General features: G+C 36.3%; 1 protein-coding gene across 3 annotated transcripts; it reads right to left on the bottom strand.

The window, feature by feature from the left end:
* Positions 1 to 7,208: 7,208 nt before the first annotated feature.
* LOC122045527 (26S proteasome regulatory subunit S10B homolog B-like) lies at positions 7,209 to 22,395 on the bottom strand. Of its 3 annotated transcripts, XM_042605778.1 has the most exons (10): positions 22,138 to 22,395; positions 13,573 to 13,692; positions 11,278 to 11,414; positions 10,923 to 11,084; positions 10,457 to 10,543; positions 10,283 to 10,369; positions 9,952 to 10,089; positions 8,231 to 8,422; positions 8,018 to 8,116; positions 7,209 to 7,425 (listed from the first exon to the last, which is right to left on the bottom strand). In XM_042605778.1, the coding sequence occupies exons 1-10, from the start codon at positions 22,238 to 22,240 to the stop codon at positions 7,351 to 7,353; spliced, it is 1,200 nt and encodes a 399-aa protein (XP_042461712.1). In that variant the 5' UTR covers positions 22,241 to 22,395; the 3' UTR covers positions 7,209 to 7,350. The 3 variants fall into 3 exon arrangements, with proteins under 3 accessions (XP_042461712.1, XP_042461711.1, XP_042461713.1); XM_042605777.1 differs by lacking the exon at positions 7,209 to 7,425 and having other exon boundaries at positions 7,802 to 8,116; XM_042605779.1 differs by lacking the exons at positions 7,209 to 7,425; positions 13,573 to 13,692 and having other exon boundaries at positions 7,802 to 8,116; positions 22,138 to 22,394.
* Between the last annotated feature and the right edge of the window lie 2,029 nt (positions 22,396 to 24,424).

The following is a 24,424-nucleotide window of genomic DNA, read 5'->3' on the forward strand; positions in this document are numbered from 1 at the left end:
CAATTAACATAAATAAATAAAATAAGACAAGAACAAATTAGGTTTACGTCCAAAGATATGCACGAACGCCATCCACTTCTTCCTTCCTTCCTTCCGAACACTTTTCAGCTGCGGAGAACCTTTTTACAAGATGGGTAAATACATAGATCCTATTCGAAAGTCGATGAGATAGAAAATTGGAGATGTGACACTCCCATTGATCGTCCGTAGACTCCGCTCTGACCTGTAACATAAATTACGTCAATGCCGAGCCAAGGAAGGGGTCCCTGACGTTGACCGTTCGACGCTCAAGTCAGTCACCGACGATGAAGTAGAAGGCGGAGGAACAACAAGAATGAACAGTAGCATGAATAGTATCTATTGCATACCTTCGTCAATGCTTGAACCCCCCCTTTATATAGAGCTCCTGTTATCACGCCCCAGAGGAGCCCCTACCAGACAAAAATCTGACAACATTTCCCCTATACCGGTGACAATCTGAATCCTGAAATACATAGCCCTCAGGGTTTCTAAATCCTTAGCCAACACGGCTGGAAACATATATGATAAAATAAGTAAACATTCCACGCAATTTAATATAAAACCTACTCCACTACAAAGAGGTAAACACAATCCACAACGGAAAATCATCGCAGCGGAAAAACATGGGCAGCGTACCAAAACTCGATATAAAATGCACGAGTGCAAGAACTACACATCACAAGTCGGTAGATCACAAAACAAGGAACCAAAGTCCAAAAATAGAAACTCATCTCGACACAAAGTGGGGACTAGCAACTGGAATCTCCTGACGGCTTCAACCTGAAATAAGAATAAATCAACAGAGTGAGTTCAAGAACTCAGCGGGTATCGATCAGATATGCATAGTAAGATATAACTATCAGTAATAATTATGCAATACAGTCTTCTGAACAATAACAGGTAATGCAAAACTGAACAACAGAATAAATTGTACTCACCAGGACCTCCTATCCGAACATAAGGGTGTGAACCATACCAACAGGTATAGGGTCGTCAGATCAAATACATAATGTCTTATGTATGCATGTCAATCATATGCAACCACCAAAATGCAGTAATCACAAGCAATAAATGCAATCCATGCATATGATGCAAATGACATAGTCACCCCTGACGTCAGTCATCCACTTCACACACGATGGTGAGGTCGAGTAGGTAGGGCTATGATAACTATGCACTCTACCACCACTACCTCTGAGTGACCGAGTGGGCAGGATGTTGTCGGAATACATCTATCCTCCTACCCCAAACATAGGGGGAGAGCCTAAGCTCTCATCTCCCAAGTCTATAAATTCATCTCCTCAAATATGCCATACGAGTTTCGAAAATTTTTTAATTTTTTTTTAAAAATTCCGTTAAAATTATTCGTCCATTAAACCTTATTATTATTTTGTTACGGTATTTTACACCTATAGCGCGTGTGCACACTTTCCAAGGTAAGCACACTTCCCAAAATTTTTCCTGAAAAGATTTGTCAGTAAAGTGTCCCTGACACGGTACCTTAACAGGCCGAGCATATATCTGAAGTGATAGTGAAAGCTTCCGTCGTACAATCTTCTGGTTGTATATGCCCGATGTCAGCAGCACTAACTCCCAAAAGGATGTCGATAGATAACAGAGGGAGTATGCTGCTAAGCCGAGCGGGTTGGCCGCTTGGCCGGAAATTCGCTGCTCCTATGTCTCGTCCGCTCAGCCGAAACTTCGCTACTCTTGTGCATGTGTCAGCTCGGTCATAACTCCGCTGTTTTTGTGTCTCGTTCGGTCGGCAGAGCTCCACTGTGCCAATACCGAGCCCTATCACAAGGCTGAGCGGGGTAGCTGCTCGACCCGACTTCTGCACATCATCTCCTCTTCCATCCGGGGTCCACTACTCCCTTGAGCGTCGGTCATTTGACATTTCCCCGTGTCAAAGGCAGGATCGGATCAGAACCTTCTCCCTCGGTCGGGGCATGCTCGCTCGACCGGACGATGATATCTGAGCGTTGACCACCTTAACTTTGACCTCCACCGTGACAGCTCTCCTCCGCAGGGTGGGGCCCCTCCTTATTACCGCATCACATGTCTCCCCCTCAAGTCTAGTCAAAGGAGGTTGCAAGTCCAATTGACTGGACAAAATTATCTGGGAAGCTTTTGACCCAATCGGCTTCGACTCTCCTTGGTTTCTGATCGGACTAATGTAGCGCAACGGTCGGCTATGTGATTGCTCTTTGTCGGTCGACCTGTTGAAGATTATCGTTCGACCTTAGGTCTACTCCCTTAAGCCGATCGGCACAACGAACATTCATACATGGAAATCTTTTGGGCTTCTTTGGGTGAGCACGATCCGTGCTTACATCACTCATATTTCTCGGGAATCGTGCAAATCCCTGCGCATTATGGTTGAGCGCGCCCCCCGTGCCTTTTAATTGTCCTCATTAAATGTCGGACCGTGGCGAGGCGCCACGTGTCTCGCTCGCTGCTGCCGCACGCCTGAAGTGACAGGCGGATATCCGTTGGCGGTGTGACCTTTGGCAGTTCAAATTCAATGGCCCAATTTTTGCTTAGGTTTTCGCAACCTAGATCGGACGGCTCCGGTCGGCCAACCCTGAGGTTTATAAACTCGGGCTTATCGCTGTCTTTGCGCACTTCCGTCTTCCAGTTCTCCGACGACACTCTGTCTCTGTGCTCCAGTGATATTCTTCCTTTCCTGCTCCTCTGGCGACCTTCTAGTATACTTCCTTCTAATCGCACCAGTCTTCGAGTTTTTTGACGTTTCTTCATCTGTGTTCCGGCGATATTCTTCCAGTAGGCTTCCTTACCCTCGCATCTTTTCGCTCTCCTTTGTTTTTGCGATGGCGAGTTCCTCACAGCCACTTGTCGGCGTCCCTGGGTTTTGGTACACCTCTACTGAGTTCAGGTTTGACGTCGATAACGCTGAGAGTCTGACAGTCGCCTTTGAGTTTCCTTCTGGCTACAAAGTTGTTCTTCCTTCTCCTTCCGATCGGCCAAACTCTCCGACGCCTAGCTGTCTTTGCTTCTTTAGGGATCAATTTACCACCGGTCTGCGATTTCCTATTCACCTCTTCTTTCCCACCGTTTGTAAATACTTTCGCATCTCTCTTCATCAATTAGTGTCAAACTCCTTTCAGCTGCTGTGCGAGGTAGTTGTTCTGTTCCGCTTGCACGACATTCCTCTCACTCGGATCTTTCACTATTTTTATTATTTGAAATTGTCTGAGTTGGGGATTTTTCTTTTCCAAGCCCAAGTGGAAAAGATCATGTTTATGTTTGTTTTAAAATCATACAAATACTCCTTTGATTTAATTGTTAAATCACAAATAAAATTTTAAATTTTTGCTGTGCATAGGAGTGTAGAAATATGATATCTGAATTTCGAATTCTGTTCCAACACTGAGGAGGGTGATGGTAGAGATTAGATATCATTATTGGTAAATTAACTTGATTATTTTATAAATAATGGAAAAATCCATTCAATAAAAATTTAAAATTCGATAAAATTTAGGAAAAGGCAAGATGGTAACGTGCTCGTGTAAAGTGAACTCAGACCTCTTTTACAACATCCTTGGCGAACTCAACCAACTCAGGATCGGCCCAGCCTACCTCTAATTCTTAGATCCGTCCCTACTAGAAGGAAGATAGCATTGAAGGCACTTATGACACTCTCAAGGAGTGTGCAATAATAAGTAAATCAGCTCGAGGAATTGGTGTTTTTGTTCACAACATTCGTGCAACTGGTAGTTATATCCGTGGAACAGATGAAGCTAGCTAGTATCCAATGGCATTGTTTCAATGCTGAGGGTGTTCAATGATACTGCTCGTTATGGTGATCAGGGGGGAGGCAACAGAAGGGTAATTTGGTTACTCTTCATTGACTACGATTTCATAGTAGCGGCCTAAATTCAAATCTGAATTTGTGTTTTTTTATTTTAAATATGTTAGGTGCATTTGCTTTACATTTAATTTGGAGCCTTGGCATGCAGATATATATATGAGTTCCTGGAGCTTAGAAAGAACCACGGGAAGGTAAACTATTCAAATTGGTTGTTGGTTTGGTTTCAAGTCCACTTATATATATGAAAGTGTCTTAAAATTTTCTACGTATTCTTCACTCCATATTGTTTCATATTCACACATGATCTAGAAAACACTCTCATCATATAAGTGGAACGTCCTTTCATATACTTAATTATGTTTGTTATTAGTCCCCTTGGGATGGAGAGTTGATTAGTATAGAGTAATGTTATCATCATGAGATATAGGAATTAAATCCCGACTAATAACTGGGTATTTGTCTTTCTCATATGTTATTCAACTGTCCAAAATTAATAGTCATCTGTGATTTTCTCCTTTTATATTGATTGAGATGAGCTAGTATTTTTGGGATGAGCCTGCGGAAATGGAAATGCGTTTTTTACTTTAACAAATCAACTTAACACTGTTGCTGCATTTTTATGTTAATTAAATTTATGGTGAGCCTGACGAAATGTGTTGGCCAATGAAAGACTTAGTACATGATTTACAACTGGGTATCTAAGGTTCAGTTTATGAGTTATTATTATTTTTAAGATGTCAGCTTCTCATCCTGATCAGTATCAGTCTCACATGCATGTAGTTAATTCCTCCACTGTCCCAACTATTTTTTCTTTATGTGATTCCTACCACTTTGCTTTTTCATTAACAAAAAAATTATCTTGGATTTTTTTAATCTATAATCTGTACTGTGTACTCCTAGATTTAGAGATTGTCCGAGTTCTTCATCAGCTGAAGTACAAGCATTAAGGGCTGAGAATAAAAAATTGAGGGCTTGAGTCATGACAATAGAACAATCCTGGAGGATCGGGTCCATATGGTGGTGGATGAATGAGTTCAGACAATAGTAGATTACCGGGTCAAGGCGGCAGTAGACCGGTCAATGCAAAGGATACAAAAAAATGATTATTATTATAAATTGCACTGAGGATACCAAAAACATAGCTGTTATTCTTGTAGTGTGGGTTAGGATACAAAGGATCTAAGAATGAGATGGCCTACCATTGTTTAATTGTTAGGAGGAGATCAAGTGCAAAATGGTTGCTAGTAGATTGATCTCAGAGTATTTGGTGAATCTAATTGGAGGTAACCTATTTTGGGTGTCCAAATCAATTCTACTTGTTAGAGTATTCTTGGATAATCAACCATACGAGATTATGATTGACTTGATATGGGTAGAATGACATGTACATGTATTTAAGGATACCCCATTTACATACAATAAAACTGTAGATATAACATGAATTTTATATTGGACGCTTAGATATAAATATGATATGTTAAGAAGATATTAGTACTTCACATTGCTTGATGCATCTTGTTGAACTGAAGAAAGTATCAAAATAGTGATCATTGCTCAATTATGGGGAAGAGCAACGTATATATTGTGTGCATTTTGTTTTAAGATCGTGATTAGATATTTTGTTTTGAAAAATACAGTTTAATATTTTCAAAGATAAGAATTCAAAATAAGAGTTTCAAAGTTGATATATAATTCCATATTTTTGATATTTTTTCAGTCTGTGGTCAATTTTAAAAATTAAAATGGTTTTCCATATAAAAGCTATATTATTACTTCATAGATTGATTTTAAAAAAAAAAAATATATGTTTACCAAATTTATTCACTTTTTAAATTTTTAGTGCATTGGCACCTGAGTGCAATTTAGTTATTAGTTGGCTGGCACTAGTAGTAATCAACTAGTACATAATATCAGTAGATTGGATTAGAGCAAAACATTTTCGTTTAAAAATTTTTAGGCTCTTTTGATGGGATAAACTTGTGATTGTGTCTTACAAAAGGTATCAAATACAAGTTTACAGTAATTTTTATGATTTTGGTAATATTTCTTTTTGTATAATTTGAATGATGCAATCTTTTTTTTTTGATGTTGTCAAAGAAAAGGAAGATAAAGGATAAGGTTTAAACTAAAAACTTGAATGAAAAACTTTAATGACAAATAAGAAATTTTAATATTCCTATTTCATTTATGTTTTATCTAACTAAAATATATTATCAAATATAAAAAATGGATTATTAGTCATTCTCTTGGTGGTGGGATCAATCATATGATTTATTGTTTGGGCAACGAAATTATCTTAGGATTGTCTTTAGTGTTGATGTGTGTATTTGAGTCGCACAGGACTTAGAGGAATACACAAGGAAACGACTCGACGCAACCAAGATTGACAAATACACAATGACTTAAGGTCCATGGAAATCAATGAATAATAGCATGGAGCTTCTAAGGGATTGTAGAATAAGAAGCTAGCATCAAAGAGTGACAGAGACGGAGAAGAAAACTTCAAAAGAAGAGAAGTCAAGAGTTGAGTGCATTTGAAGGAAGTGGGACTTGACCTGAGGCACATATAACACTTAGTGAGTTGAGTGTCAAGAGCAATTGTATCTGGACAAGGGTAGATTTTAATATAGGCGCACTAAACCTTACATTGGTTGTAGTCAGTGTTCCAATCGACTAGTATGGTATACTAGCCAACCGATGACTAGAGGTTGAGCCATCGAACAAATAACTGGTTCATGATTTTAGTTGGCTCTAGTCAATTTATGGATATGAGAAGTTTTGGTCTAGCCAACTGATGTATCAAATCAATCAACTTTGATGGATTGAGTTAATTGGCCAAGTGACTCAAACAAATGAATAAGCAAACAAAATATTTCTATTTGTGGCTAAGTATTCGATTTATCATAGGATGAGTCGACCAAAGATAAATTTCAATCAATTATTGTTGGAGGCATCAACATATTAAGAGTTGTTGAATTTTTCCACTAAATGGAGCGAACAACTAAAAGATGCTAGACTTCTTGGTCGTCCACCATGAGCGCTTCCCAATTTACCTTGTTAGCCAGTAGGAAATTTTTATAGGACTAGACTAATCACCTTAGAGCTAGTAGTTGAAACTAACTGAGTTTATCAATTTTTTTTACTAATCTGTTTCTATTTAGGAGAGGCGAAAGGGGAAGAAATATATTTTTGACAATTCACACAGTTCATTTGGACTGCTTGTCTATTGGTGCAAAGATAGAGTTGGAAAAAAATTAGAATTTAAAACTCTAGTTGGTGAAAGTTATGCGAAGCTTAGCTAATAACAATAACAAGAGAAACAAATAATCGAACAAGCACAATAGAACTAAACAAATTCATGATGAAGAGAGATTTTTAAGCAAAATACTGAAACCAACGCCATCATCTGTAAATTTCATTCATGAGATCAAACGAGCAAAAGCAAATTGCTGATCACAGTTACATGTTGTATCCAACATCAATATCTCAAGAGTAACCTAGTCCTTGCCAAAATTGACACTGTAATGAACACTAGATTCTAGTTTCTTTGTTTCATTCATTTTCCTCACAGCCTGAAGCAGAAAGAGATACAAAACATAAACTTAGCATATTGTGACAACTTGAAGGCAAAGTTGTTTTGGTTCAACTACTAAACAAACACAATGATAATTGGGAAGAAAAAAGAGAATCCAACTTGAGACAAGATGATGAATGACGGTTACAAGGAGCATTTTTGCTGACACAAAAAAAATGCAGGAAACACATTTGACTTCTCACCGCAGAAGTCATTCTGGTCCTATAAAAAAATTGAACCGTTGGGGCAAAGCAGTTTCTTACAGAACTATTATGCTTTCAAGCACAAATCCAACACATTGAAGTCAATAAAGAGAGGTGCTCCATAAAATTTTCTCTAAATATAAAATATACATTATATGATATCTACCACCATAAACAATAGTTATCCAGGCAGTTCCTTTCAGAATCATATGCAACTCCAATCTATGTCAAGTATTTGAGTAACTTTTACATTTTATCTAAACACTTGAGTTACTGAAAAAAGACAATGTTCAAAAGTTTTGGATGGGCAAGAGGCTCCAGGTACAGAAGAAACAAAATATGCCTAAGATCTGCTGCATAGAAATTTTTCCATGAGAAATATTTTACCTTCATAAAGTCTTCATGAACCACATAGTCGCGCTCTGCACAAATAGCTGACATTCCAGCTTCTGTGCATACATTCCTAAGATCTGCTGCATTAAAACCCTAGAAAAAGAAAAGAAGTTACCAGTAAAAACAGATGTTAAACCAGAACCAGAAGGAGAATTTAATCCAGACTAAATTGATCACAATATGCTTCTCAAGGATAAAAATACTTGCCTCTGCAAGTTTTGCAACTCCATCATAGTCGATATCACCATGCTTTGTTATCCCAGCAGCATGTATTCTAAGAATTTCTATCCTTGACTGTTCATTTGGTAAAGGAATCTCAATTTTTCTGTCTAGCCTGCCAGGGCGAAGTAGAGCTGGATCTAGAACATCTGGTCGATTTGTTGCCATAATCACTTTAACCTAAAACCATAATGGAAGGAAATGCTTATTTGTGTCCAATGAAACATGCTATGGAATATAAGATTTCAGCTACAAAAAAATGTGCTACATTATTGTAAGATTTTGTTGGAGTTACATTGACTCTAGAGATGACAATATATCTTATATTGTACACAGGATTCCAGTTATGAAAACCCTCTCTACTTACAAGACTAAGATTACATATATTGTTTATCCTCAAAGAAACCCAGTACAATCACTTAAACTAAACTAAGTGAAAATATATTTCAGTTACAAAACTAAGAGAAACATATTCTCAGCCTCATTTATTATAAGTAACATAAAAAATTTGATGGTTGATGTAGCCACACAAGGAGAATTTGTTTAGATAAATGGGTCATTACCAAACTGCACCATAGTTTGATGGCTTTTGCTCAGAATGCAAACAAGTTTAGTATGCAGACTTATGGATAATAGAACAGAAATTTTGCAGGTCAACCTATGACCAAGACACATATCCACCACATTAACTAACAGATTGGAACTCTAATGTAGACGGTAGCAGCCACTGTTCCTTTCATAGAATGTTCTAGTGGCATTTCCAACGCTTTGCACCTTCGATAGAGCATGCAAACCCCAATTCAGATTCACACTCCATCAATGACTTGCCCACAATTGCCGCAGTCGCCATCTCCATGCAACTACATTTTTTGAGGGGTTACTCATCAAGCGATGAGCACGTCCATTGAGGAATGAGGACAGTGGATGCCCATGTGGGTAGGGGTTATTAATTTTGTAGTTTGCTTTTATACAAATTGTTAAGACTTATTTAACTAAGAAAATTTAATCTAAATTTAAAATAATTAATATAACGGTAAATTTTGCTAAATTAAATTTAATAGGATTTATTAATTTTAGTTTCATAATTATAATATACTAATACTTGTCAGAATATTTTCATTAACATAGATTAATTTTAGTATTTTGTACTGATAATAATTTAATATGAATTATTAGTTAACTAAATTTAATTGACTTAAAGTTGAATTTTATAATTATATTTTTTAATTAATTTTATATTTTAAAATAATTTACACATTTGATATTGTAGGAAGAATAGGTTAAAAATTTTCTTTAGAAACTATCACTTATTTGAAGATAATTTTCAAATTTAACTTGTCTCTTAAAATTTTAATTTAATTGATTATCTATCTATTTACAAATAATTAAAGGAGTAAAAACATCTCAATTCATCTTGAGTTCTTGATAAAATTACGTGCAATGTGCATTAGTTGAAACCTTGCAACATGTTCCTATTTAGTTATTGAAACTGAAGAACATAGCATTAGCTTGTCAGAAAAAACAAACTGACAAGGATCATATATATAAAAGATCCATGTAGATAGAAATATCATCAAACAATTTCAAAGAGCTCATATGATAAACTCAGCAACTGTCTTCAAGGATAGAAGCCCAAGAAACTTGCCAATGTAGCAGAAGATTGAAGCAACTTTATTATACAATTTAGTCATTGAGATCATACGATTTACCTTCCCTAATTGATCAAATCCATCCAGTTGATTGAGCAGTTCCATTAGTGTTCGTTGAATCTCCCGATCAGCATTGGTACTCTCTCTCAAACGATGCCCCGCAATGGCATCAATCTCATCGATGAAAATAATGCAAGGCTAACAAATACAAAGATTTAGAATGTAAAATGTCATTGTAAAGAGTTGGATAGAATTTGTGAAAACTATAAAATTTTAATGCCAAAATGTGGTGGAGAATTAATTAGGAGATAAACAGGATTTATTAAAATTTCATCATATTTAACTTAAAATACAGGAAAAAATGGTAAGGAATATAAAGAAGAAACTTTACTTGATGGTCACGTGCATAACCAAACATCTTCCTAATCAGACGTGCGCTTTCACCGATATATTTGTCTATTATGGCACTTGCCACAACCTGTTCATAATGGTCAAGAAGTTAAAAACAACAAAAAAACAATCAAACAGAATAGCAGCATCCTATTACAAATCACAATCAAAGCACCTTTAGAAAGTTCACATCTATGTTGCTAGCAATTAATCTCGCCAGTAGTGTCTTTCCAGTACCAGGAGGACCATAGAGGAGAACCCCCTGTGACAATAGAAAACCTATTTCTGCACAGTTCATTAACTAGCAAAAACTGCAATGGCCACCTCATCTTCATGAAGGTAGAACTAAAAATACCACAATGTGGGGTCAAAATTGGGAAAATGCTTTACTCATAAGGCCCCTTTTCCTAAAAGTCCCTGTTAATGCCCCATGAAAATATAGCAATCCTACACTCAGAACATTTGAGGGGTAGGGGGAAACAAGGAATGTTTTTTCCATAGGACCTTAATATGAACCTTGTAGAAAGGGTCGACACTCTGCTTTCTGAAAATTAGGATCCTTTTATGGCTTTTGTCCAGAAAAAATCTCTAAAATCACAAGAGATTTGTACAATGTGAAATAATCTTATACTAATACGAACCTTTGGAGGTTTAATTCCTATTCTGAGGAAGAGTTCAGGAACCATAAGAGGCAGCTCAATTGACTCTCTCAGTTCCCTTATCTGGTCTGACAGTCCACCTACAGCAGAGTAACTAACATATCCTGGATCTTCATGCAGCATGTTATACACAACAGGATCAACCTACGGATAACAATATAATGTGTAAAAAATTGTTGGTAATTGCTCTTTATGAAGAAAAAGCAATAAAACAAGGTGTAAAGATTTGTTGATATTGCTCTTTAATTGAAATGAAGAAAAAGTAATGCATAAAAAATACATAATCTTAACTGAAGTAAGTTGACCTGAAACATGAATCAACAAACTCATGACCAACCTCTCCTGGAAGACAGCGCATAATTGTAAGAGCATCTATATTAAGAGCCACCCGTGTTCCTGCTGTTAGTTTCCCTTTGTGCACTTTGTTGCAGCAGTTAACAACCCACCTTTTTCCACATGTTGCCTGTACAATAACTAGAAAAAGACAAAGGTGTCCTATTAGTTCAAATAAATCTAGACAGAGGAAATGGGTAATAATAAACTTAAGAAAGAAATTAAAATGAAATAATAAAGGGCAACCCGGTACACTAAGCAAACAGGAACTTTATCGAAAGTTCCAAATATTAAATAATAGTCAACCTTTATCGAAAATATTTGATAATTTAATACTACTTAATAACATTGCAGTAATAAAAAAAAGGACAGCCCAGTGCACGAAGCTCCCGCCAATGCGGGGTCTCGAGGAAGGGTCTATTGTACGCAACCTTACCCTACTTTGCAAGTGGTTGTTCGAACCCGTGACCTCCAGTTTACATGGCAACACCTTTACGGTTGCGCTAAGGCACCCCTTGAAATTAAAATAACAAAATCATGAAAAGAAAATAGAGGATTAGGGTCAATTCATAAATAATAAATCATACCTACTATTATGGAAGCAATAAACAAAACAAATATATTGTAATAACATTGCAAAGTTGAAAGGGAGCTTTGCGTAATGGTAAAGTTGTTACTTTGTGACCTAAAGGTCACGGGTTTGAATCCTGGAAATAGCCTCTTGTAGAAAATAGGGCAAGGTTCCTTACAATGGATCCTTCCCTGGACCCGCATGGCGGGAGCTTCGTGCCCCAGCTGCCCTTTTTTTTTATTACTGCAAAGTTATTAAGTAGTATTAAATTATCAAATATTTTCGATAAAGTTTGATTGTTATTTAATATTTGGACCTCAACCAAATCAAGCTTATAAGATTTCTCTCAATTGTTTGCATTGAGCAAAAAATTTAGATGAAGCACATAGTATAGCTAGTGGCTATCTATGAACATTAGCGAGGTTGAATGATCCATAACATAAAAATCACAAATAAGAAATTTAAGTCAGCAAAAAGTTAGCTAAACCCCCAAAATCCCCAAGTTTTCTGAATAAACCTAATTTGACCAAATTTCATTCATGCTCATCATTTTCACTTTTGATTTGGCAACATTTTAATTGTTTCCATCTATTTTCTAATAGAATTTATCATTTCAAGATAATTTCTTTGAATCTTGATTGTTTTTTTTTAAATCATGTTTATCTTTATAACTGATTATTTGTCAAAGATTTGCTGATGCCAACCTAACTAGTATAACTGTACCTGTATCAATCTTAGCAACCATGGAAACAAGTCTAAGCGTTAGTTTTAGGATCAATAGAAAAGTTTGATTCTTTTAAGCACATGAACAAGCATGCTCAGTTCATGAAGGATGATTAGTATTCCCATATCAACATTCTTGAGATCAATATTCTTGCAATCCCCGATTTCTTATGAAGGACAATCAGACTAGTGCATTTGATATTAGTATTCAATTTTGATAACCATGAATCTTAGTTTGACTTGGTCTATTCAATAATCTCAATAGCATGCCTATCAATAGCCTCATGAACATTCCCATTAATAAAAATGAATATGATTATATTTATAGGCCAACAGGGATCATGTCCTTCTAGTATATAAAGTTATGGAATAAAGACTAATATTGAGTTTGATGAAGCTTTGAAGGGAGTTCAAGCATGGCTGGACCTAAGAGCTCAAGCTGATTTAGTTATGCAAATGATCCACACTGGAGCAGAGTCTTGAAGCTACAAGAACATGGTACCTCATGTCAAACATGTATGTGGAACATATGCAACCATGGATGAGATTAGATTTTGTAGTTGAATCAAACACAAGGAGTCAAGGATAATAACAATTTATCATGTTCAGCCCAAGAAAGATAAAGATGTCTTTGCTCAGTTTGTTTTGTTTGCAACCACATATATGATAATATTTAGTGTTAAGGTATTTTTTTCTAAAGTGCTTCCTATTCTTCTGTTCTTGTTCTTGGCATGGTTGGACAAGACTAGCATGTGTTCAAAGCAAGGTTGTAATCATTGATGAGGTGCGGTGGGCTGAGACATCTATCCATACACAGTCCTTCATCCTCCATTTGCTTCAATGTTTAAGAATGTACCTTAAAGTTTTATACATAAGCTAACAAATAAAAATTAGGACAAACTGATTCAAAGTCATAAAGGAAATAGAGAACTTCAATGAAAAAAGGATATAATACTTCAAATCAATATGGAGGACACTTAGGAATCTGGATTCATATATACTTACATCGCTCATTATTAAGTGGCCTAAGAACCTCTCCAATATATTGTCCTGCTCCCTGGAGATACTCTAGATCATCTTTAGTTTTAGTGATCTCCTTCTTTAAGGCTTTTAAATTTCCCCTCACTTCATTTTGTTAAGCAATAAAATACAAATAGAAAAGATCTTCAGATGGTACAAACAACAGATAAATCATTTAATGAAACAATCATAGCAATGAGGAAGAAAACAAGCTATTCATAAACATATAGTGGGTAAGGTCAAGTAAATAAGCATTTTATCAGTCGGAAGAAAATACCATAATGTTGCCAATGCTGGTCTCATTCCTAGAATTTAATAAAAACATTGATCCAATAAAAACATATCATTTTCTCATTTTTGAAATATTATAGACAATTTGAAATTACAATAATTGCAAGACATCAAAAATAAAAGGCAACAATATCATAATATAAACAAGTACTAGAAAGCGACAAGCTTGTTTTATATAAGTTTGTTTATGAATTATTCATAAGTTTTGTTTTTGAATATTAAAGAGACAAGCTCTCCAAGGTCCCAGCTTGTTTCAATATATTATTGTTGTTGTTGTTGTTGTTATTATTATTATTATCAAATAAATGTACACAAGCTCTTACCATGTTTAGTATCATGCTTGTTCATGAATATCCTGTTCACTTCACAAAGTTTGGAGGTAAATATACTTTTGTTTTTGAGGAAATTAAGTCATGTTTGATGCTCAAAGGTCCTTGTGCATTGGCCGAGTGGATATCAAAGACTACTCTGCAGATTCAGCTGTGTTCTAATTTCTTGTTGAACTTCTTCACAAGACTTCTAAGCTCGGGCAGGAAATCCTAGTAAGGACAAACTTCACAGCAATCACACCAAGAGAAAATGTCAGCAACCACATCATTCCTACCTGTTTATATCAGATTTAAAAAAAAAAAAATCAAAAATCCTTAATCTTGCTTACCTATTTCTGTTAAGGTATGGTGATGAGGTATAGTCCCAATAAATATTTTACTTTGTATAGTCATAAAAATCAAAAGCCTTGTCCAATTGATAAGAGGGCTAGTGTTTCATTGTTTTTACCAATCTGATGAGCTTCTTTTCATGCACAGGAAGGTGGCATTCTTGTAGGGTCAAAGCTTTGCCTAGTAGGTGATTGATCAACCTTCTTGTTAGAGGATGGCTCCAATCCCAAATTTGTTGCATCACATTAAATGATGAATTGTTGAGAAAGTTTTGGCAAACCATTGCATTAGAGAGAGAATGCTTCAGCTTCTCGAATGATTCTTTAAATTTCTCAAGTCAATTTAAAAGCATTTTTGATTAATGTGGTCAAGGGAGCTGCAAGCTGCAATTATGGCAGAGTTTTGTATGGATTTGAGTACTCCTGAGGTCCAAGAATCTGCAAGGATTATAGGAATACAGGAATGCAGACATTGACAAATGACATTAATCTTGCTTTCATGCAGACTTCTGGCAACATGATGTTGAACTACATTTGGGGAATAGACCATGTTGCACTACAAGATGTTGAAACTTCTTGAATGTGTACTAAGTGTTCACTAGTTGACCTGGTATATATTAAAATATCATTAAAGAAAACATACACAAATTGACAAAGAAATGGCTTGAAAATCTCATGCGTCAATGATTGGAATAAAAGAAGTTAAGGGTGCAATTGTAAGTTTAAATGGCATTACTAGGAATGTGAAAGGTCCATCATGAGAGTGAGAAATTTTCTGGATGTTTGGTTAATGCATCCTAATTTGATGGTGGCTGGAGCAGATAAAGCTTTGGAAGTGGCATGCACCATGCAATTAATCAAGCAGTTCAACAATCACTAGTATAGGGAATGTGCCTGACTGTGGCATAACTGAGAGGTCAACAGGTGACACAGTCTCCAAGTTCCATCACTAGTATAGGGAATGTGTCTAAATTGTGACCTCTCAGTCTCAAAGTTACAAGGTCTTATGATACCTTGTAATATTTCAACACATTGGCATTCAATTTCATCCTTTTGGTGAAATAGAATATAGTAAGGGTACATCGCAATTTAATTCATTCCATCGATGAGTATGATCTCGTTAGCCTAGTTCCACCAAAGGAGAGAATCAATGTGGAGTCTCAAACAAGTCGAGTATTTGCAAATGTCTCAATGTTAGGTTTTGCACATTCTTCTATTCTGTTGATAAATGAAGTGGATTTTCCTGAGCAGATACTTAGTAACTTTGCAAATTTGTCATGTAGGAAGATGTTCAGAGATATCGCCTAAAAAATCCCTTGACATCAGTTCAAGCATGCCAAGCCAATGGATTCGCAAACTGCTCCAGGTTGCAACCTCACTCTTGTACATCTCAGACCTTTGCAGTCAGTTCCTGTTGGCTACAATTACAAAAATGTTGTTTGCTGCTATGGTTCCAGGTTTAATTGGCAGGAAATGGTAGCACACACAGAGTTGTGGGTGCTTCCTAAGTCAATAAGCACCCGCAACATGATACTCCACAAGGATGCTAGCAATTGCATAGTTCTTGGGCATCGTTCTCTGATTATGGCATATAGGGAAATTTCTAGTTCACTTGTAGTGTCAGGCAAAGATTCCTCCTTTGTGTACCTTCCAACAAAAACAACTTTCAACATGGGCCCTTCAACATAACCCTTTTTATTCATCTTTCTATCAGTTTTAAGCAATTTAGGTGGTTGATGGTGATCAGATAAGGGCCTGCTTGACTCCTAGGTAATAGCCAAAGGTCAATCTCCCTAGATGTGGGGAAGCGTCGGTGTCTGGCATGATTGTCAGCTGAGTTTTGCATTCAAATAGGTAGGCCAAGATCATGTTAGTATTAGCCCTAGTACCAATTATGAGATGATTGACAAGGGCACTTTTTATTATATTTCACTTATTAATAAAAGACAGTTGATTATTATATTTACTTCAGTTTAGTGCTGAATAAATAAGTATAATAATTTCATAGGGTAGTAGATTTTGGTCTACAACATATCAATTGGTTGAATTGATAGTGGGATGTTGTCGATATATAGAACATTACTCTTAACTATTCCTAGTCAAGCATTAATATACAAGGACAATATTAATGTGTTGAGACTAGCATGTAGGTCAACGGATGACTTAATCTCATAAGTCATGGATATCAAATATCAGGTTGGCACATGGCTATATATTAGAGAATAACCCGCCATGAGAATGTTTCATGGATCGTTATACGAGTGTCATAAATATTCTCATGTGACTATTAGTATGAATAGTCCTTAGATCCGAAGTCACTACGGTTCCCTACAAAAAAAAGTTGTATACTTTGGTATCGACAAACATCACCTGTAATAGGGTGGATCATAAATTCGATCACTGGTATACAATAAGTTAGGCGGAAGGATGTGAATGATGTAGATGAGATCTATCCCTTCCATATGACGGAAGTGATATCTGTGGGCCCTTGATTAGTAGGACACAAAAATGTATGACCATACTTAAATGAGTCAATATACGATATTGAGCTTATTTGATTGAATGTGTCTACTTAGAGATCAAGAGACACAAAGATTGATAAGAGGATGTCACGGTCTATGCCTCATTGATCAATCTAGATATCAAGGATAGAAGGATTGAGTCATACAAGATAATAGATACGGAAAGGTTAAGTCGGATCTCGACATTCTTGCGACTTGGGTAGCAATGATGTCTTGCTAGATGTCACTCATTGTTTATGTATCTAAAATAGTTTTAAAGACATTGCTAACGTTACGAGAACCTATTAGGTCACACACAAAGAACAAGTCAATGGAGATGGATTCATATGATGGATTATTGGATTAAGTCTAATTCAAATTGGACTCATTGAGTTAGACTCAATTAGATCCAACTATTGGATTGAGTCCAATTCGAATTACTCATTGAGTAAATTTAGATTGATGATCAATGAGTTACATTCATTTAGTGAATTAATGAATTTGGATTCATGAAGGAAGAGGAGTGGTCAATTTGGAATTGATCATGCATTGGATGAAGAGTGATCAATTTGGAATTGATCATGTATCGGATGCAATGGATGAAAACAAATATTAATGTCATTAAGGCAATTACATTAAGGCTATTTTTCATGAATGGGTACAAAAGGGGTTTTTGATTCATTTTCATGAAGTGGATGTGTTCTTGCTCTTTTTCCTCCTCCTCTCTTCACTTGGCCGAAACCTCCAAGAAGGGTTGCTAAGACAACCTTTGGTTGTTTCTTTTCTCCACTTCTTGAGTTCGTGAGACGGACGGGGAAGACTTGTTCATGTGGATACCGAAAGAGGCACGAACATTTGATCGTGCTGAGATCCTAGCCACCGGGAGTTCGTGTGTTACGCAACAAAGATAACTCCCTTTTAACAAAACTTAGTATATGGTTTCCTTCGCATGTATCTTCTAGAAAGGAGTTTATTTTTCCGCTACGCTTTTCGGCGTGTTTAGCGCTATAGTTCCTTACAGATCATTACTTTTATGAAAACCTTGGTCGTCGTCCTTCTACTTCAACCTATAAGGAAGGTTAAAGTCTGCTATGTAGCTCTTGTTCCATTGTCAAAATGTCATATGGAGACAAAAGTCTTTTGAACGATAATTGATAATTTGAACTGATCCTCTTTAACACATCTTTGCAAGCTGTCCCATCTTGGTGATCCTATATGGTGGCATCAAGCACAAATGGCATTGATCCTTGAATTGTGACCATAAAAGTGACATGGGCGATCTGCTGCAAGCTTCAAGGACCATAGTTGTGCATCATCAATTAGGTGTAAGGACATAATGTTATCATGCTTGGCGTTAGCTGATAAAGGAAGTAGAACTCAAATCATCTGATCCAACAGATCAGGACCTCTTTGTCCTCCATAATTTGAAAAATCCATTATGGAGAACTGAGATGTAGTGTGATCCCCATATTGGCTGAAGTGTTAATTCCCAAAATTTCATTGGTCAATCTTCCTCAATCGAGTGAATAGTTTCCTTTGCCCAAGGTTTATGAGATCCCTTGACTTCCTTGTTTAGTGCCTCTATCTGTTGAGACAATTCTTGAAGTTGTTGCCAGTCATACACGTTGTCATCATCATATTGCTTCATGAAGAAACCAAGTAATTGTCTTACCAAACATAGCTCTCAAACCAAATTGATACAAGTCTGGTTACTAGACCATGTCATAGATGATCCTTTAGCGGTCAGTTTCATCTCTAGAATGGAAAGAGTTCGTGAATTAGTAATTTTATTCAATCTATAGTTGCAAATGGTGCCTCATTACGGAGGAGAGAACACTCTCCTCAAAAGTGAGAATGTAATTTGAGATGATAACAAGAAACATTTCATTACATTACATAGCATGCCAAATACAACAAAACACATACCATCATTCAATCACGTTACTTGTTCTATTCTCTACCAGAGAAGAAGCAACACATCTGAATGCGTAGAAAAGAAATAAGTATAATAATTTCATAGGGATTTTGGTCTACAACATATCAATTGGTTGAATTGATAGTGGGATGTTGTGGATATATAGAACATTACTCTTAACTATTCCTAGTCAAACATTAATATACAAGGATAATATTAATGTGTTGAGACTAGCATGTAGGTCAACGGATGACTTAATCTCATAAGTCATGGATATCAGATATCAGGTTGACACATGGTTATATATTAGAGAATGACCCGCCATGAGAATGTTTCATGGATCGTTATACGAGTGTCATAAATATTCTCATGTGACTATTAGTATGAATAGTCCTTAGACCCGAAGTCACTACGGTTCCCTACAAAAAAAAAAAGTTGTATACTTTGGTATCGACAAACGTCACCTGTAATAGGGTGGATCATAAATTCGATCACTGGTATACAATAAGTTATGCGGAAGGATGTGAATGATGTAGATGGGATCTATCCCTTCCTTATGACGAAAGTGATATCTGTGGGCCCTTGATTAGTAGGACACAAAAATGTATGACCATGCTTAAATGAGTCAATATACGATATTGAGCTTATTTGATTGAATGTGTCTACTTAGAGATCAAGAGACACAAAGATTGATAAGAGGATGTCACGATCTATGCCTCATTGATCAATCTAGATATCAAGGATAGAAGAATTGAGTCAAACAAGATAATAGATATAGAAAGGTTAAGTCGGATCTCGACATTCTCGTGACTTGGGTAGCAATGATGTCTTGCTAGATGTCATTCACTGTTTATGTATCTAAAATAGTTTTAAAGAAATTGCCAAGTTATGAGAACCTATTGGATCACCCACAAAAAAACAAGTGAATGGAGATGGATTCATATGATGGATCATTGGATTAAGTCTAATTCAAATTGGGCTTATTGAGTTAGACTCAATTGGATCCAACTATTAGATTGAGTCCAATTCGAATTACTCATTGAGTCAATTTAGATTAATGATCAATGAGTTAGATTCATTGAGTGAATTAATGAATTTGGATTCATGAAGGAAGAGGAGTGGTCAATTTGGATTTGATCATGCATTGGATGAAGAGTGATCAATTTGGAATTGATCATGTATTGGATGCAATGGATGAAAACAAATATTAATGTCATTAAGGCAATTACATTAAGGCTATTTTTCATAAATGGGTACAAAAGGGGTTTTTGATTCATTTTCATGAAGTGGATGTGTTCTTGCTCTTTTTCCTCCTCCTCTCTTCACTTGGCCGAAACCTCCAAGAAGGGTTGCTAGGACAACCTTTGGTTGTTTCTTTTCTCCACTTCTTGAGTTCGTGAGACGGACGGGGAAGACTTGTTCATGTGGATACCGAAAGAGGCACGAACATTTGATCGTGCTGAGATCCTAGCCACCGGGAGTTCGTGTGTTACGCAACAAAGGTAACTTCCTTTTAACAAAACTTAGTATATGGTTTCCTTCGCATGTATCTTCTAGAAAGGAGTTTATTTTTCCGCTACGCTTTTCGGCGTGTTTAGTGCTATAGTTCCTTACAGATCATTACTTTTATGAAAACCTTGGTCGTCGTCCTTCTACTTCAACCTATAAGGAAGGTTAAAGTCTGCTAAGTAGCTCTTGTTCCATTGTCAAAATGCCATATGGAGACAAAAGTCTTTTGAACGATAATTGATAATTTGAACTGATCCTCTTTAACACATCTTTGCAAGCTGTCCCATCTTGGTGATCCTATATGGTGGCTTCAAGCACAAATGGCATTGATCCTTGAATTGTGACCATAAAAGTGACATGGATGATCAGCTGCAAGCTTCAAGGACCATAGTTGTGCATCATCAATTAAGAGTAAGGACATAATGTTATCATGTTTGGCGTTAGCTGATAAAGGAAGTAGAATTCACATCATCTGATCCAACAGATCAGGACCTCTTTCACCTCCATAATTTGAAAAATCCATTATGGAGAACTGAGATGTGGTGTGATCCCCATATTGGCTGAAGTGTTAATTCCCAAAATTTCGTTGGTCAATCTTCCTCAATCGAGTGAATAGTTTCCTTTGCCCAAGGTTTATGAGATCCCTTGACTTCTTGTTTAGTGCCTCTATCTGTTGAGACAATTCTTGAAGTTGTTGCCAGTCATACACGTCATCATCACATTGCTTCATGAAGAAACCAAGTAATTGTCTTACCAAGCATAGCTCTCAAACCAATTGATACAAGTCTGGTTACTAGACCATGTCATAGATGATCCTTTAGCGGTCAGTTTCATCTCTAGAATGGAAAGAGTTCGTGAATTTAGTAATTTTATTCAATCTATAGTTGCAAATGGTGCCTCATTACGGAGGAGAGAACACTCTCCTCAAAAGTGAGAATGCAATTTGAGATGATAACAAGAAACATTTCATTACATTACATAGCATGTCAAATACTACAAAACACATACCATTCAATTACGTTACTTGTTCTATTCTCTACCAGAGAAGAAGCAACACATCTGAATGAGTAGAAAAGAAAAAAAAAACAAATGATAAATAACAAGTAACCAAAATCACCTTCAAGATTTTCCAGCTAGTTCCTACAAACATCTTTTTGCACATGAGAGAAAATTCTCTTCTAATTCTACTCAAAAAGTTCCTTTGCTCTAAGTTGTTTAATATTTTAGACTATTAAAGATGTGCTGCATAGGCCTGATACACAATGGCTCTCTCTCAACAGACATGTATTGCTTCAAATAGAAACCTTTCCTGAACACAGGTACAAGAATTCAACCAAATTGGCTAACTCTTATGTTTACGCTATCCCATCTCATTTCTAAAGTCACATTAAAAGCAAAACTTATGAGCACTATGTGATCAATTCACCAGTACTTCCTATGGACATTAGTTAACAGAAGGACTTCCACATACAAGGCTTCCTTTTCTACGGAAAATAACCAACAAGCCCTTGTTTTCTCCTAGCAGATACGAACTGCGTCACCTTAAAATGATCCAGCAGTCCAACAAGAACAGAAACTAATTCTAGAAAAACAAGTCGAACAGCATATGAAAGTAAAACTACCGATTTCATATGGAATTAAAATGAGAAGAAGTGGTAGAAAATGGAGATACGCACGCGTCGTATGCCTGGAACTGAGATCCTCGTGACATAGCAGCCTCTTCCGGTAGTCCGCCACCGCCTTCTGACGACTAACAGCATCCCCTCCGCCGTCGCTCATCTCGTTCCTCCTTTGCAGAGGGATCGCCGTCTTCCCCGGCGCTCTTTGCTATTCGCCGTTTCTAGGTCGGCGGATTTTTCCAGAAGGTCGGAGAAGGAACCGAGTGGAGAGGTGCCACAAAACAAACAAATAAATAAATAAATAATCGAGTAACCGCTGCCGCGTAAGATAGAAACAAAATCCGTACGCACATCAGTTTGAAATTGTCGGTCGAAGGAGGATGTCCACCTCTGGTCCTTGCTTAGCGATTCTTTCCCGCTTCAAGCTTTCGGCTGCTCCATCAAGATTCTGTCAAGCCTCAAGATTCTCTGGCAACTCTTTCGTTCTTCGAGCTTCTATCGACCCCATCAAGATTCTGTGAATTCTTGCAACTCCATGCTTTTAGATTCTAGCAACTCTTCCTTGTTTCAAGCTTCCAGCAACTCTGTTCATCAAGGTGCTTTTGTGAAGCTTCAAGATTTCAGAAACTCTGTTTAAAAAAAAGTCTGAATAATTACATTTTTGCAAAGATATGATCTGTGTTTGTTATTTGTCAATCTCTCTCTCTCTCTGAACTTGTTCTGTTGTTCATTTGACGATGTTGATATGATATAGAGAATTTCAAACACACACCCTCAGGAGTTGCTGAATTTGATTTATGAAGTCTTTTTACTAATGTTACTTCTTGTTTGAAGTGAGGATTTCCTATTAAACATTGGAACATCTTCAACTACACCATCAAAATTAACTAGACTTGTTTGATGAGCATGAAAAGGTAAAAAATGCTTTGATGGGATTGGTAAATGAATCCAACTTTATCAAATCCAGTGTCATCAATCTGATTACATTGTGTCAAATTTAATATTATAATAACAACAATCAAATTTTATCAAATTAGATGATGATGGACCATATGAATCATTATATGTTATTTAATATTTAACTTAATATTAGATGATACATGCATGTGTAGAAAACTTATATATATTTTATATTATATTTCTCATGATTTATTTGTCTTGATAAATTGTCATACATATAACTTGTATGCTTTTTGCACTTACCTACACAACTATAATTTTATATTAATTATTAGATTTGCATATTGTTTTTTATTTTTACCGTGATAACCGACATTATATCATGTTCATTTACATATATCATGCATTAATTTAATTTCATTTATATAATTAAGGATAAATAACATCATTTGACATCCTAAATAGAATAATTAAATTAGGTAATGTATAAATAGATAGGCATAACTAGGACAACCTTTTGTTTTATTTTTTATTATTTATATATATATATATATATAAAGACAACCTTTGACTGACATAGATAGACCTAATTAGATGGCGTAAATAGCAATTGAACACTTGCAAGTGTGATTCGATGAACTCTCGCTCTTGGTAGCAAGGTTATAATGTTAAATGTAATGAAAAATTCAAACATAAAATTAAAAGAAAAAGAATTCACACTTAGTAAAATCACTAATGCCTTTGTTTTACATAGTTCGACAACTCTCGTGTGTGAAGTGCAAAGTGTGCACGTGGCGGGCGCTCGCCCCTGAGAAGAGAGCACCTGGTCTTTTTCTGAGTTAACTTCATTAACACAGCATCATTAATAAGCAAAGAATGCACATCGAAAATTTTCGATGTGAGACTATTCTCCCATGCATTTCCTTATATATATCATTAATGAATAATTAATGTTTATTTGGGCCGACTTTAAACAATTAATTTCTCATTCACCTTTAATCGGTTTTGAGCAAATTAATAGTCTAAATTTATCTACTCGAAACGTAGATTTCAATTTTGAAGTCAATTACGACTTTTATCTATTGATGGCATTCCGATTTTTCCACAAAACTGTATTGGTCCATTAAAGCCCCAATATCCAACAATCCCCCACATGAATGAAAATTAATGCAATGCGTGTATGCATGCTGACACTTTACAAGAGTCTAATCGATAAGTCACTGCATCGGGAGAGGTAGCTTGTGGCTTTGAACCTTCCGTAGTGGAATGCTATCGAGTATACTAGGCTGCGCAGTGAACGTGATGTTTTGAACTGCTCAGCTGTAGATGTATACTAAGACAATAACACCCACACAGAGACCTATCTCACCTACTTTAGGTTCTCATGGTTGGTTCCGTTTCGGCCATGGACATCATCTTGGATTTATGAATGTTTCATTGAAGC

The sequence above is a fragment of the Zingiber officinale genome, chromosome 2B (assembly GCF_018446385.1).
Source record: "Zingiber officinale cultivar Zhangliang chromosome 2B, Zo_v1.1, whole genome shotgun sequence".
In the NCBI taxonomy this organism is placed as follows: Eukaryota; Viridiplantae; Streptophyta; class Magnoliopsida; order Zingiberales; family Zingiberaceae; genus Zingiber; species Zingiber officinale.

Excerpts from the sequence above, each read along its gene's own strand:
- LOC122045527 (XM_042605777.1), bottom strand. The coding sequence starts at position 22,240 with ATGAGCGACGGCGGAGGGGATGCTGTTAGTCGTCAGAAGGCGGTGGCG. Across the intron at positions 11,085-11,277 it reads TGCGCTGTCTTCCAGGAGAG|GTTGATCCTGTTGTGTATAA; the intron begins GTTGGTCATGAG and ends TGTTATCCGTAG. Across the intron at positions 10,544-10,922 it reads TAGGAATTAAACCTCCAAAG|GGGGTTCTCCTCTATGGTCC; the intron begins GTTCGTATTAGT and ends CTATTGTCACAG.